This window comes from Leptonotus elevatus, chromosome 5, assembly GCF_054856555.1.
Source record: "Leptonotus elevatus isolate MCC_2025b chromosome 5, RoL_Lele_1.0, whole genome shotgun sequence".
In the NCBI taxonomy this organism is placed as follows: Eukaryota; Metazoa; Chordata; class Actinopteri; order Syngnathiformes; family Syngnathidae; genus Leptonotus; species Leptonotus elevatus.
Window position 1 is genome coordinate 5431474 of NC_141243.1, and position 16088 is coordinate 5447561.

Sequence of the window (16088 nt, forward strand, 5' to 3'; positions counted from 1 at the left end):
TAAAATAACCTTGGTAAGGAGCCACTATAATAAAAATTGTGTGTTCCAGAACCAGATTGTTAGAGTTAATAAAAACGAAAAACACAAAAACAAAAATTGGAAAAACATTTTCGTTAACAAAACGAAATTCAGAGTTTAAAAAAAAAGATACAATTAATTTTATGTTAATAAAATAAAAACGAAAATGTAAATTTTCCTTTTTGTCAATATAACTTTTTGGGTTTATTTAATTTATTCGTTTCAGTATTATTGTATGGAGACAATAATTTGGGAATTGCAATGTAAATATATAGTGACCTTTTCCCTGCCCATCTTAAATTGCACAAATATGCCATGTATATATAGTAGGCTATATAAAACTATTACTAAAACTATAACAAACTAAAGAGATGCATTTAAAAAAGTAACAAATCCGCTCTGAAAACTAATTCAATCAAAATCGAAACTATAAAACCTATCAACCATACAGGCAATTTATTTCAAATAACATTTTAGCATTCATACCTCTCCATAAGTTAACCATTGGAATACAGTATAAAACAAATCAAACACAATGACATACCTTGAATTTAATGCAATATATATTTAAAAAAAACAAATAAAAAACGTAACCTGAAATCTGTACTGGACATCGATTTCATTTTGGAGGGCGTGGCTAAAATGGCGCCCAATGACGCACTTGGGTTGCACTTGCCCCTCCCTCACTATATAAGCACCTGAGCGCTTCTTTCGCAATAGCGCAATTGTGAGTTAATTTTTTTTACTAGACTAGGCCTAGTTCTATCACTTTTAACTAGCTACGCTACACTTCGAAAATGCATATTCACTGGATGCCATGTCCATGTCATTATTTACGCCTTGGGGCCGCTGCAAGTCATCGTGAAGGCCCGTCGTGTAGCCACGAAAGCTTGTTAGCTCACATGCTAGCCTCCAGCTAGCACGTCACATGGTTTATGGACGTGACTCAATGCTTCACGCGATTTTTTAGACTTAATTTTTATTTTTAGCAAAATGGTTGTTTGTGTGGATGTTGGTTGTTCCACTCATCACGGACAAGTTGTGAGGATTTTCCAGGAAAAACCTAAAAAGATGTCCATGACAAGGTAAAACCTATATTAATCAAACTAACCGTAGCATTATTACTTACAGATGAATAATGAATTAATTTGGTGTCAAAAATGATATATAGTTTTAAAACAGGTGTGCTCGCCAATGCACGCTGAAGAAGATTTAAAAAAATGTCTCTGTAATTGTTGTTTTAAATTATTGTAATTTGCCAGAGTTTTTAAACAACATTATCTTCTATGGCCTGTCAAAAATGGCAAGAGTCCATTTACTGCCATGCAAGTGTATAGTTTTTAGTGTAACGTTTTAACCACTGTATGGTGAAACTTTAGTTGTAAAGTGTAGTGAAAGTTAAAGGAGAAATGTTTTTCCAACGCCACAGTAAGCACTACAGTACATTAACCATTTGTATTTATTGGAGGCAGCCATTGCTACCGTTTGTCTTAACCAACTTGACCACATGGGGGCATCCTAACATTTCTAGCATTGGTTAGAAACCAACTGCCTTTCAACCTCCTGGGTGAATTAAAAAAAATTTTTTGACCGAGTAAATCCCATTTAAAACGTACAAATGGCCTGTTAAAAAAATTAATGAAAGCACAATACGTTCTACGCTGAACACCCATCTTTTTGCTCACATTGTAGGGTAGAAAGAATAGCACATTATTGTGCAGAAATATTGATTAGATTTTTTTTTTAAATATTTTTTTCCCCCCTTACTTTGATGCTTGTGTTGCTATATTGTGCATGGGTGGACTATTAATGGTGTAGAGTAAAATACAACCGTTTGAACTGTGCAAACAAAATTAGAGAAATGCCAAGGCTAATAATAAAACGCCGTACAAGACGAATGTGTGTGTGTGTGCGTGTGTGTGTGTGCGTGTGTGAGTGGGTGGGTGACTGAGCTGGTATGAGGGCTACTATACACACATGAAGTATGTTCGTTCGCTCACATATTAAGTTCCTTGAGAGGCAGTTGTACAACAAAAAACAAATGATAACGGAGAAAAAGGAAGATTTTAGCGAAGGGATAACCTGCAAATGCTGTGATTGGCTAGCGACCAGTCCATGGCTAGCGACCAGTCCAGGGTGTAGCCCGCCTCTTAGCCAAAGTACCTTGAAATAAGGTATAAAATTACCGGTGTCTGTACTCTCTCATCCCTAGATTTCATATGGCCGCCGGATGAATGTACGGCTGAATAGCTGGTGTGGGTGTACCTAATGTTAAGTCCAGCGACTATTTGACGAGCATCTAATGGAGAGGGGATTCTCCTCCCAGCCGTCGGAACAGGTACGTTTATCTTCTCCCCCTCACAAATCACCCCATGATATGACCTCTTAATGGTTTGAACGGTTCCACTTGATTCCCCGCTGACGCCGCTCCTAAATAATTAAATGATTCCGACTGCTTCGCGGGGGGTCCGTCTCCATGGCGACCCCTCCTCCCCGAGGAGTGATGTCAATCTGCTGTCTGCTTATTGTCACCTTGACGGCCTGTTCAATTGGAACATAATTAAAAGGTGTGGATCAAAGCAAATCTTGTCAGATTTCAGCTCCATGCGTTGCTTTTTCAGTGGCTTTTTTTCTATTTCTTGTTCTGATGCCACCATCAAAGGGAAACAAGTGATAACATGACACCCATAGAAGAAGAAATTGAATTTACCAATGGCGATCGGATTGGATGACGATTATGGGTGAAGCTATGTGATTAACCAGGCAAGCAAGCCGTTGTCCACTTGCGGGAATAGAACCCAGAGTGTGGGGAAGAAAAAAACAATTAGAGCATTTTCACTTGTGGGGGCAGCACTTCATTGATGACACTAGCGTGTATGTGGAGTGTGGGCACATCATGTGAGCCGCCACCATTAAGACGACTTCACACAATGTGTATGTGCCAGATTATCAGATTTGAATCTGCACATCCGACATCATTTTATGCAGCTCTGCTTACCTATGAAATTACCAACACCAGTCTATCTTGCCTCTGGCGCAATGTTACGCCACCCATTTTGTATGGCCTTTCTTTTTCATTTAATCTAGTTTTTTGCCATCATTGTCATCTTTTAAATTAATCTTGTCTTTAATCATTTTATCTTTGCCTCTGTAAAGCACAGGGAATTCGTACGGAAGAGGATTAGGGCCAGTGAAGATTAAAAAAAAAAGTTGCCAGGATTCTGACTTTATTCTTAGAATTCTGACTTTAAAGTGAGAATTCTGACTTTAATCTCAGAATTCTGACTTTATGACTTACCCCCACAATTCATAACTATCTCACAAAGTCAGAATTCTCACTTTAAAGCCAGAATTCTAATAATAGTCAGAATTCTCACTTTAAAGTCAGAATTATGAGAATAGTTAGAATTCTCACTTCAAAGTCAGAATTCTGAGAATAAAGTCAGAATTCTGAGAATAAAGTCAGAATTCTGAGAATAAAGTCAGAATTCTGAGAATAAAGTCAGAATTCTGAGAATAAAGTCAGAATTCTCACTTAAAAGTCAGAATTCTGAAAATAAAGTGAGAATCATGCTAAACCCCCTCCCCCCCCTACTTCACTGACCCTAATTGTCTTTTGTAAATTTGCCTTTTCATGTTGCTGTACAAATAAACTTGCTTCTCCTATTGAGACACCTGAGATCTAAATTGTGAATATTGCATCTTCCTAGCAGATGCGCCTCAACCCAGCAACCTCATCCACCTGCACGTGAGCAAGTACGGACCCGATGCCCGTGGTCTGCGCTATTATTAGCAGAACTGCGGCGTACTTTTCCGCACGGCGTGGCGCTTTTCTAATCAGGCCCGAAGAAATGCAATAAAAATGGGATTACAACATAGTTGTTTGTCGTCCAAAGCGCTTACGCCGTGTTTTCATCATGGACTTCAATTCAATTTGGTTATTAGGACGTGAAGGAGCCGCGGTGTTTAAATGCTGAAGCCCAGCGTGGGATTTATGAAGGCATTTCTGAAGCCATTTAGTCGCAGTGTAACCACATTGTTGAGTGTATTGGTGACAGTGTTAACAAACTGTTGCGTGGCTTAAATTTGACTCATTTTGTTTGAGGATTAATGAGGCTCATATGATTATTGATGGCTCAGGAAAGGCACAATCTAATGAGATCCAAATAAGTATGTATATTTATGTCTTGTTCTCAGTACTATATTCTTAGAATATAAATGTATTGCCATTGTTGGTATGAACTATAAGAATGTAATATTTGTTGCCTATGGTAACATCACCATTATTGGCACTCAACAATTCAGTTGATATGCCATGATAATGTTTATTATGATAAAATTGCTTAAATTATTAAAATGGCAATATTGTAACTTGCAGGAAGTACCGTATATTTGTGTTTTATCGATTAGAGATGGGGGTGGGGTTAAGAAAATGTTCTTTCCCCCACTCCCTTTTAGGCAAAATCATATATTTTTTTCATTCTTTTTTTCTCATTTTTTTCCGTTCATATTATGAAACTACAGTATGAATTGTTGCTCCTAAGTTGTTGCCTGAAATAAATTAAATAAAAATAAAAATGCAAAATAATGTATAATTTGTGGTATAACTTGCATTGGATTAGAGGTGCAATGATTAAAAGATTAATTGACAGATAATCAATAATTGTTTTTGATAATTGATAAATTGTTCGTATGCCTTTTTTTTTCTTCTTTTTTTTTTTACATACAAAATTGTCCAAATGCTTAGAATTTTGGCTTGTCAACAGTAAATGTTATCCGATTTCTGCAGTCTTTCATAAAAGCGGACTATCTTTGGGTTGAATCAAAATAAAACAATTGCTTTTACTTTGGAAAACATTGATCACATTTTTTGCCCATTTGTGTGACACGTTACGGACCAAACCAGTAACTGAATCATAATTACAATATGTTAATTTGTAATAATGTCATGTTTTTGAATAAAGGCATTAAAGGGATACTTGACTCATTGAGCCATTTTCAACTGTGAAAAGTTAATATTTTGTCCAGAATTATTTTTCACATTAAATGAATACCTTTAAAAAAATATTTTTCCACTTGCTGTCGACTGATGATGACATCACCTGTGCTGAGGAAGTAGGTAACAAACAACCAATCTTTCTGGGTTTGGTCAGTAAACTGAGCCATAATTGGTCGTTATCTACTTCCCCAGAACAGGTGATGTCATCTTCAGTCGACAGTAGGAAAAATAGTTTTTAGAGGTATTAATTATACAAGAAAAAATAATGAAGCCATCACATTAATTATACACAAAATATTAACTTTTTACTGCTGAAAATGGTTCAATAAGTCAAGTACCACTTTAAAACAGCTCCGTGGCCTAGTGGTAGAGTGTCCACCCTGAGATTTGGAGGTCGTGGGTTTAGTCCCTGGCCGGGTCATACCAAAGACTATTAAAATGGGACCCATTTGCCTCCCTGCTTGACACTCAGCATTAAGGGTTGGAATTGAGGGGGTTCGATTACCAAGTGATTCCCGAGCGCGGCTTATGCTGCTGCTCACCGCTCCCTCAGGGGATGGGTCAAATGCGGAGAAAGAATTGCGCCCCACTTAGGTGGGTGTGACAATCAGTGGTACGTTAATGTTTTAATGCGACAGATTAATCCATTATCAAAATAATCCTTAGTTGCAGTTTTATGTTCAATCATTAGATTTGCCGAAGTGTACCCAATGAGCTGTTCTGTGATTGAATTTACATAATATTATTGGTACTCAGTATTGACTCACATAAGCCCTTATACTCATATTTGGTCTAAAAAAATAGCGGTGAAGGTGCATCATATTTACAGTATGGCAAAGGCATTGGAGGAAACTGTAACAGCAAAATAATGTTTTGTCAGCATTGTGCACAGTGTGTATTGTTTGGTTGAGTACAGTATGTCATCGCAGGGTTCGAGTGTGGCACTCAAGAGTTGTGTTAAGATTTAACAGAATGCATAACTTTCTCTCACTTCTCCTCAGAACACTTTGTACTGCATAAATCAATCATCTCGGCGGCCTCACGTTAACCTTCAGTGCGCTGAAAGGACACTCTTCTCTCTCTGCCACGGAATGGAGTTTTTTTTTATTCTTGACTTCGCACCTTTTGTTGCTGTGACAAGGCAGCCATTAAGCGCACCGAAAGAAGGAAAGTGGTGAAATCATCGTTCTATCCTTGACAGATCCTCTGGTTATTGTTCTCTATCAAAGCTGAAAGCCACATGTCGCTTCATCTTGGTGTTAAAGACACACACGTCTGCTTTTGAAAATGTCACCCCCCGCGTTCCAAAGTGATCACGTCTTCTTTGAGGCCTCACGACAATATTTAGTGGTAAAAGTAGAACAAATTATCCAAGCAAGGCAGTAATAGAGGACTGATTGCCTGTTATACTTTTTACTGCGATGTAGGGTGCCATCATATGTTCAATAGCTCAGTGATTCTTAAAGCAGTATGTGAAATAATTGCTGCCTAATGCCAAAGTACAGTTCAGTTGGATTTAACATTTTTGTGATGTCGGGAAAAGTTCAGGTTGGACCTCTGTGTCCAAACTCTGAATTCAAAGTCTGGTGCATGAACAAAAAAGGATACGTTTCGTTTTTTTTCTTTACAATAATTAATGGTATGCAGCCCCACGAGTATAAACATTCTGATTAAGCAGAAAAATCCACCTGTTATTATCCATCTCGGGGGGCGGCCATCTTGGCACTTGATGTCGACTGAAAATGAAAAATGGCAGTGCCCTTGCTGCTTAATTCATATTCCACAAATGCAATATTAATCAGAATGCTGTGTTTAGACTCGTGGCGGTGCATTGGATATATTGCCAAGAAATGTTTTCATTTCCTCTTTAAGACAAATTTTCTTTCATAACTTTCTCAACCAACATAACAACCTTTAAAACTAATCTTACATCATTTTCGTATTATTCTGAATTTTTACAACATTCGACTTTTGTATTGTTATACTATGATCTGATTCTTACAACATTCAGACTACCACACTCTATTATTATATATATATATTCTTACGTTACTTTATTTATTTTAAAACGTGACTTTTTGTATTGTCATTTTCAGAGATGTGGGCTTCCTAGCTAGCCCGAAGGTGCTTGTTTACTTGCAAGGGAGCGAGCTAGCTAGCATCCGGGGCTAAAGCCAAACTGTGGCAGGGTTTTTACTTTCTGGGCCTGGATTTGCCACCTCTGGTAATATTTTGCAGGATAACAGGTTTTGTAAAATCACACACACACACACACACACATATATATATATATTTGTTTTGCTATTATGATTTTTATTTTTTTACTTTTCTTGTTGCAATAAACAGGCTTATTAAGTATTTTCCGTAGCATTACTTTTCTTGTCACATTGTAACTTAATGTGACTTTTTCCTAGGAATATTATAACTGAAAAATTCACAACTTTGGAAATTACCATTCTTTTTTCCCTTTAACGTCGTTTTTGAAGTGTTTTCTTTGTGGCACCTTCATACAATCATTTGTGACATTTTTTTGTTTTTGTTTTGATTTTCACTGTACTGTGATATACTGCTGATATGATATTATTGGCATAATATGACAATCATTGCACGTGGATGTATCCATAAGACATCACAATCATGTTGCCGGACAACAGAGAGGCACGTAAGGGCCCTAAATGACAATCAGCGTGAGACGGGGTCCCGACCATCCCGTCCCGACACGCGTGTCCTTCCCCTCAGTTGCTGTGGCATCCCAGTGATGTCGTCATTAATTCATGGCACAAATTAACACATGTTTAGCCACCCACTGTTGACTTTGCTTTATTTGCAAGCATTAACCTTCCTCCCCATCAAACCGCATGTGTCTGCGTGGCAATGTTTGTGTGTGTGTGTGTGTTTTGGGAGGGAGACGTTGAGCTTCATAGCGTCCTCACCTAGCAACTGGCCCTGGAGAAATGCTCAAATGTTCGGAAAACACACACACACAGACTTGGCTCTCTAATCCTGCAGCGGCACCTTACAAGATGGCCGATCCTCCTGATAGGACCACACTTCAGTAACTTTACAACCACATAGCAAAGACCAGATCATCCATGTGGTTTCCATGGTCGCCAGATGAAGTCATCTTCCTCTTTTTAGGCCCAGAACCCAAAAATGTTCAATTTCAACCACGCTGTATCAATCCAATGATTAGTGACGGTATATCCATTTGAGGTTAGAAAAGGATGAGTGTGGGAAATGTGCATGCTGTCCACAGTTTGTCTCCTGGACCTACAGATGTGTTTTAATACGGATTGACAGTGTGACACACGCACACACACACACACACACAGGGGCGTCTTGCCCACCTGTGGCTTTTCCTGACTCCAGCCATCTTCTCATAGCCTTCATTCCTCTCCTCTGCCAATCACCTGTGCGCTCTCCTCCTATCTTCCATTTGTATCCTTCACAAGTCTTCCTCTTTTTTTTTTTTCCCTTTTTCAATTTGAAGCCAAAAGGGACCTTTTCCTACCAGAAGAGGATTCGTAAGGTCCTGCAAGGAGCCACGGTGTCTTCAGAGTGGTAAGAAAGCAACCATTTATTCACTTATTTCAATGAGTATGAGAAGTTTTGACCAACTTGATGATTGAAATGAATTAGACACAATGTGGCCGGTTGGGAGTGAGTGCGCTGAATAAATGAGAATTGTCTCCATATTCTCTCTAGTTCTTGGTTTGACCCTCCATCTGTTGGCTGTTGGATGCCGGCGCAGCCATATGCTCCACATGTATAAATAATTTTCAGTAGCCTGCTGCATAGAACATAGATAGAGCCAACTATAGTTTTTTGCTATATATATATATTTTTTTAAGTTTGCTGTACTTTTAGACCTTGAATGCCCTTTGCTAATCATCTGCTGTGTCTATACAATACAGTGTGTGTTTGTTATTCCAAGACTTTGTTGCGTTTGCACATCTCTGGTAGTCAACAAAGCACTGATATGTGACTTTGCTTCCAGGCAGCTCTACGCTACAGATAGGTTGTTCCCTCATTAGAGTCCGCCGTCTGTTCCAACACATATGCGGAAAAAAATAAATAAAAATAATGGCGCCTGATGCTGAGTCTATCATTTCCAGTGTAAGTCAAGCCATGTGGCCCCTTTTTCCCCGTAGGACTCCGCCTTTGCTTTTTTTTTTCGCTCATCTAAAATCACAGCTTGCGATCTAGAGGTATTTGTGTGTTTTCTTAATACGTTGGAGGAATATTGGCCCCAGCTGCACAGTCAATTTGCTTTCTGATTGCATCCGTTCCCCTCGAGTATTATGTGTAAGCATGTTCCCGATCCACAAAGCCAGCGTACTTGAATAAATGTACAAATAGTTGCAAAAGTGAAACACCCACATTGTCTGTATATAGAGGCTGCCAATGAATTATTGATGGCGGCAGCCTGCTTAAAAATGCATCTCCAACCTTTCTGTCAAACACAAAGAGTAAGTCATAATTAGCGTTGGGATGCTGCGGCAAAGTAAACATCTGATACTTTTAAATCAGTATTGCTTTTGAAAGCTTTCATTGCACCAACCAGTTGGTTTACATGAGAAGTGATTTCTTATCAGTTTTTTGTGGTCATATTATATTCATGAAAAAATATGATACAACAATCACACATATTTATTACTGTACAGTATAAGCGTTTGTGGGATCAATGTTGAACAGAGGTTTTATTAGGGCTTTTTTATTTTTTATTTTTTTTAATCTTATAAGTTTTTGTCAATGCGCGGTAGGACAGGTCAAATACTGTCACTGTGCCTCATATGACCGACAGGCTATTGATATGAGCCACTTATGGAACACCGGATTTGTCATGCTTCAACAAGTTCGCCCGGAATTTATCCAACACATTTCCTGAAATATATTTCATTAAATTTATTCATTGAGGAAGGCAGTCACACACTTTTTTTTCATAGACAAATAAATCAGATCAGTGCAAAGAAGAATGGATGTGGTGAAATATTCAGAAAGAAGCACAAAGTCTTGAGAGAGCGTTGTCGATCACGCCGGCCTCTTGCATGAGATTCATTTGTTAGCATTTGAGCCGATCACAAGTTCTGCTCATGAATCCAAATGAGGCGTTAGTCCAAGACTTTGATCGGATATGCAAGTAGAACCTATAGTACACTTTGGCACATGCATACAAAAAGTGCTGGAGTGCAATTAGTAGAACACAAATGCCTCCCTAAAAGTAAGTTGACCATCAAATTAATTGAAGACAAAAAAGTGAAAAGTGAAAATTCACTTACACGTGACGTAGCCTAAACTAACATGATTTTAAAACTGGGCACACTAGACCACAGACATGCTAAGTTGCTAACCACACCATGGTGCCTAGTGATGAAATTTAGTCCAATTTGAATGAATGAGTAAAATGCACAACATTTTTCATACCTTACCTTTACAAAAAGGACATCTCCCTTATCCCTCATCTGTACTGTGCACTTTGTATGTGCAGTATTATACACTGAATTCTATTCTATTCTAATTCTATCTTACATACCTGCAAGATCTTGTTGAATATGATTTTAGTATAAATATGTTGTATATATTCCTCTGTATGTGTTCCTTTCATTTATGTTGTTAGCACATTACCAACAAATTAATTAAATAGAAAAGACAACATAATGTGTGAATGCTGAAGACATTCTCAACTTATTCAAATCTATCCAACTTCAAAATATTTATTTTTATATAATATATAATAATATAATATTTAATATATATAATATAGTTATGTGCGCCAATGTACATTCAACAAAAAGTTCCACATCTTTACGATTCCAGCTTCAAAGTTTTCAGCTCATTCAGGAAATCTACAATACTATTTGCATTTTCAGAAAACCAATCATTTTCACAACAAAGTTCTCAATTTAATATAATTTAACATTTACCTCCAACTTTGCACATTTCCTGACATTTCCATTTCAAACCATCCCAACTTCAAAATATTCAACTCATCCATCCAGGACATCTTAGGAAACCAATCTCATTCCCCAAATTCCAGGGTATCCAAACGAAAGTCCCAAATAAGATTTATAAAAAACAAACAAACACATATTTACAATTTCTTGATCATTTCAAACTGTTCAGCTCATCACAATTGCGGGAAAAAATATCTAAGTTGAAAAAAGTAGAAAAAAGAAAAGAAAAAAAAGCCCTAATTTACTTGTTAAAGTACTTATTTAATGCAATATTACATATTTGTGTCCATTTCCCACACGCCTTTACTGATTCAAACCATTCCAACTTCAAACTGTTGAACGCATTCATATTCCCAAAGTTTCAAAACAAAAGCCCTACATTATAACATCATTTAGTATCAGTCCATATTATTCACTATTGTTGCACAATTCCACACCATTTCAGTCCCCCCTCAGCTTTTCAGCATTCAGCATTTTTATTTTATTTTTTACCATGAAAACAATTTGGAAGCTTTTATCTTCATGAAATGTTTTCTTACCGACTTCTCTTTCGGGTTTCATTCCTCAGACGAAGATGGCGAGGAAATCTCACAGTCGAAGAGTTCTCACCCCACTGTGTACAGAGATAAAGGTAAGAAACAACTTTATTTTTGCCCAGGAAAGACATCATACCAATAACTATTGTAAAATCCCTTCATACTTTCTCATTGATTGACATATAGTCGCACAAATTCTTCATGCCAGAAGCTTGGTATTGATGCTCTGTGATCCTTTCCACTTAAAGTGCTTTGCCACCATCTAGTGGGATCTACACGCAATGCCAATTACAAACCCTTTCTGGAAGGGAGGGGGGGGGCAACTAATACTAATACTAATTACATGTGTTCCCCAGAACTGATCACAAACAACAAAATGCTAATTGTATTAATAATATAATCGCAATAAGATTCAGTTCCCTCCTCAAAATCAAAGAATCTGTGATAGAGAATCATTGCACTTGTTGCATTGTAATGTTTACACAGAGGGAGAGTAAAATAATTTGAGCTGAGTTTCAGTGTCTGTAAGTGGGCGATAAATGCTCGGGATTTGTAGGCAGCAATTTCAAAAGCTCAGATTTCAGGCAGGAACTAAGCTATGGATTTATGAAAGTTGGATTAGGAAGCGCACAATCATTTTTTTCCCCATACCAGCAGCTTAATTTCTGCATTTAAATGTGGAGAAAGTCCTGACAACTCAAATGTTCTGGTGCACTTTCAAGTGGTTACTGATGAAAATTATTACACCTGCAGGTCGACCTGCATACTGATTCTGACTTTGGAAAAGGCATCACTTTTCTCTACTGTGTGACAGGATCTAATTTAAAGTGCTAAAACGTGTTCTGCTGCTTCCTCAGATAATGCAAGCCGCTTTTGCACAGACATGTTTTTGTTTGTTTTGGGGATATTTCATTTCATCTAAATTGGACCGTGCACCCCAGAAAAAAATAGCCCTTTGTCTTGACAAGCCAATTAAAAAGACTCAGGAAGAACAGATTGTTAGTGACGACCCAGAATGACCTATTATATTCACATTCATGAGCATTAAAGAGGTTTTTATGTGGCATGCTTTGTAATGCATGGATCTTTCTTTTGGATTCATCAACTTCTGTAAATGAAAATGTTAGCGGGTGTGCAGAAATAGGACATGACTGCTCGAGGTGCTACATGCATGCGATGATTATAATGAAGAGCTGGTGATGCAACATCAAACTTTTTGTTGTAGTTGCTATGGAAACCCTGTTGGAGGTCGATACTTGATGTTAAAGCAAGGGGTGGACGTGACGGGGACACATGTCACAACAGTATGTCCAAACGCTTAAAAACAGATCGTCAGCTATTGGCAAACAAGCAAAAGCTTATTTATTTTCATTCTTTTTTTTACCTCATGTTTTTAATTTTTTATAGTGGACGCCAGGATAGTATGGCTGTAACTTGTAAACTTACCAAGCTTAAATGTAAAAATTTTAACATCATGCAAATCAACTTGCAATTGTGATTGGTTTGCTAGGATCCAATCATGAACCAGAAGTGTTGACATCATCCAAATGATGCGTTTTTAGTGGTTTAGACACGCAAATACATCATGTCCAATGCAATCATCTATGAGTGCGAATTGGATGCTTTCGATTTTTTGCTAATCACAGCAGGGCTCGGACCCTTACCCCCTCAAGAGAGGGGGTTCTCTGTATTCATGAATGTTACGGCTGAGTGTTTTTATAATTTGGGTTAAAGTATAGACAGGCTTTATTGTTCTGATGTTATATTAAGAACAGTGCTTAACTTCTTTTTAAACTTGTATGACAGTTAAGAATGTTAAAACCTTCGGGCCCTTAACTAGCTGCCGACTAGTTGCTATAAAGGAGTGTTTAATTGTCTCCACATTGCATTCCTGTATTTTTATTTTTTTTACTTTTTCAACGATTACAAATGTTAAAAAATGTATTTCCATGCAGCAGACAAGTTTCAATTGCCAATCTTTGACTGTCAATTAGCGAAACACCTCGGACTTTTCTTCAAATAGAACCTTTCATGTTACTTGGGAATTTTAGCCTTAACATTACAGACGTCCATGCATGGAAAAACATCGACTTTTCGGCTTCTGGACTCTAATCAGCGATGTGTTTACGGTAAGATATCTATTATTCTTTATACACTGTTGTCATTTATTTGCCAAGCTCAAACACTTACAAACTTACAAACACGTGGTATCTTACCCAGCTACTGTATGTTAAAAATGTTTGCCGTGATGCTAATGTAGCATATGATACATTTGCAACTGTAGTGTAATTCATTGCATAGCTATTAGTCGGTGGTATCATTGACTGTGGAAGTGCTATTTATTTTTAATAACATGAGAAAGTGTTATCTTCGATGTTGACTGACGTTATGTACTTACATTTCTGGGGAAAAGCAATGCCAGCTTGGGGGAGAACATGCAAACTCAGGACAGACAGAACTGAGATTCAAACTCAGAGCCTCACAACTGGAAGCAGACATGCCTCACTCATGCCTTTCTATGTGGAGTTTGAGCGTTCACTCTGCTTGTGTGTGCTTTGAGTATTCCAAAAGCATACGTGATGGGTTCTTTGATGACTGTCCATGGATGTGAACGTGAATGGTTGTTTTGTCTTGATGTGCACTGAGATTGAATGGCGACCAGTCCAGAGTGTGCACCGCCTTGCCTAAAATCATGTGGCGCGGGCCCAGCTTATCTGCGACCATAATGAGCACAAGCGCGATAGAAAATAGGTACTTCCTGCGGGACCCGGGGGTTTTCCCTTGGCGCTGCCGTGGCCTGGGGGCCCCTGAGGTGTTGTGCTTGCTCTGTCCTGGCCGGGGTCGACGGCTCCCCTCTTTGGTGGAGGTTTTCATGCATGCCAGATCCACCACACCAACATCTATCGAAATTCAAACACATTCTGCTTCCTCCCATGGTCGTTGAATCGGTGGAGGCTGATGTCTGTGGATCTCACTCTGCTTCGTCTGTCCTTCCTTCCTTTCCTCAGTCTCTCCTTTGGTCTCTTGAGGTCTCCCTAATTTGTTGGAATTTAGATGTTTCTGGGGTTGGTGAAAGACTCTGGTTGGTAACCCGGTGGGTAGTAGGTAATGTCTGGTCGGTGCTGGATTTCACTTTCCTTTCTTTTCTTTTGATCCTTCCTCGGGTCTCCTGACAACCTCACGACTCTAGCTGGATTCTGAAGTATTCGGTTTAGGGGAACGGTATGGGATTTTTAATAGGTTTTAGGTGAACTAATGAGTACGCACTCACACGCACGCACATGCACACACGCACATGCACATGCACATACTCACCCACATACAAAAAATAAATAAAAATAAAAAGAGCAATGATGATGACATGTCAAATCGGTAAAATTACCGAATGAACAATACTGAGCTCTTAAGAAAAAAAATAAAATAAAATAGGTACTTCATTTGATGCTAATAAAAGTGGCCACTCTTCAACATCTCTTATGTTACTGGCAGTTAAAAAGTATTGCGGCTATGGCAACAGCTGTCAATTTGTTAGTGAATTTCAAAGTCAAGTATTGTCATCCATTTCTCCAGCCTCTCTCCTCATACAAATTATACAAAAGTATGTTGTATGTCACATGATTTGTTATTATTTGAAAGCACACATAATATGCTTGCAGTGTTTTTTGTTTTTTAAAAATAAGGATGTGGGTAGTATGCATGCAGCCACCAGTGGTCATAATCAATTATGAATGTACACTTTATGTGTGTTTTTACACTTCAATCTTTCTATTCACTGCCTTTGGGGAGTTTTTATTGTGGTTTATTATTTTGTGTTACTCGCGCACATGCGCACACACGTGTCAAAACCCAAACTCCCAAGTGGCGAGTGGTTGTTGTAAGCGATGGCAACAATGTCCCAAGAGTTTGACATTGTCACCTCTTCTTACACGCTTCTATCCTTCCCTTGTTTGTTGCCTTGTCTCAGAATGATCTCTTCATCTTTGCCACCCTAATAAGAGACTCCCACTGAGAGCTTGGAGAATAAGTGGAATTTTTCTCTGGAACTACCCAAATGGTGTACAATTAGATCACTTTAAATGTTGGAAAGTAACAATCGATTCCTTTTTTTTTTTTTTTTTTTTTTGTAAATGGGGTAGAAGAATCTCTGAATGTTCTGATCTCCTGCTTGCATGCCATTGTCCCTCAGAGAAGAATAATGCTGCCTGAAGATGTTGAGGTCTTGAGCTCAACTTATGCCCATCGTTATGGTCCACCCATCCATTTTCCGGTGAGCTGGAGCCTCTCCCAGCTGGCTTTGGACAAGCGGGGTACACCCTGTACTGGTCACCAGCAATTTTGTCGTCTTTATGTGTCCTTTGTTTGGACAGCAACCTCGATGAGAATGTTTCGAGAGTACCTTCACTGGTTGCAATTAAGCGGGGCTCTCCGTTTAGTCTTAATTGCTTCAAGACATGATTAATCAGCAGTCAGTTACATGCAACCAATTAATTAATCCATTGTTTTTGTTGTTGATTACCTATGTGAATGAGTGAACAGAAGGCAGTCTGATGAGATGGTAAAGTCCAGTAATTGACTTGTAAT

General features: G+C 38.3%; 1 protein-coding gene across 1 annotated transcript in view; it reads left to right on the plus strand.

Moving 5' to 3' along the window:
• Positions 1-689: 689 nt before the first annotated feature.
• The window catches only part of trpm3 (transient receptor potential cation channel, subfamily M, member 3), a 152519-nt gene continuing 137120 nt past the window's right edge, over positions 690-16088 (plus strand). The window contains 5 exon segments of the mRNA XM_086075100.1: positions 690-745; positions 2231-2356; positions 7114-7241; positions 8508-8578; positions 11540-11602. Coding sequence (XP_085931226.1) covers positions 11546-11602 — 57 coding nt within the window. The 5' untranslated portion in view covers positions 690-745; positions 2231-2356; positions 7114-7241; positions 8508-8578; positions 11540-11545.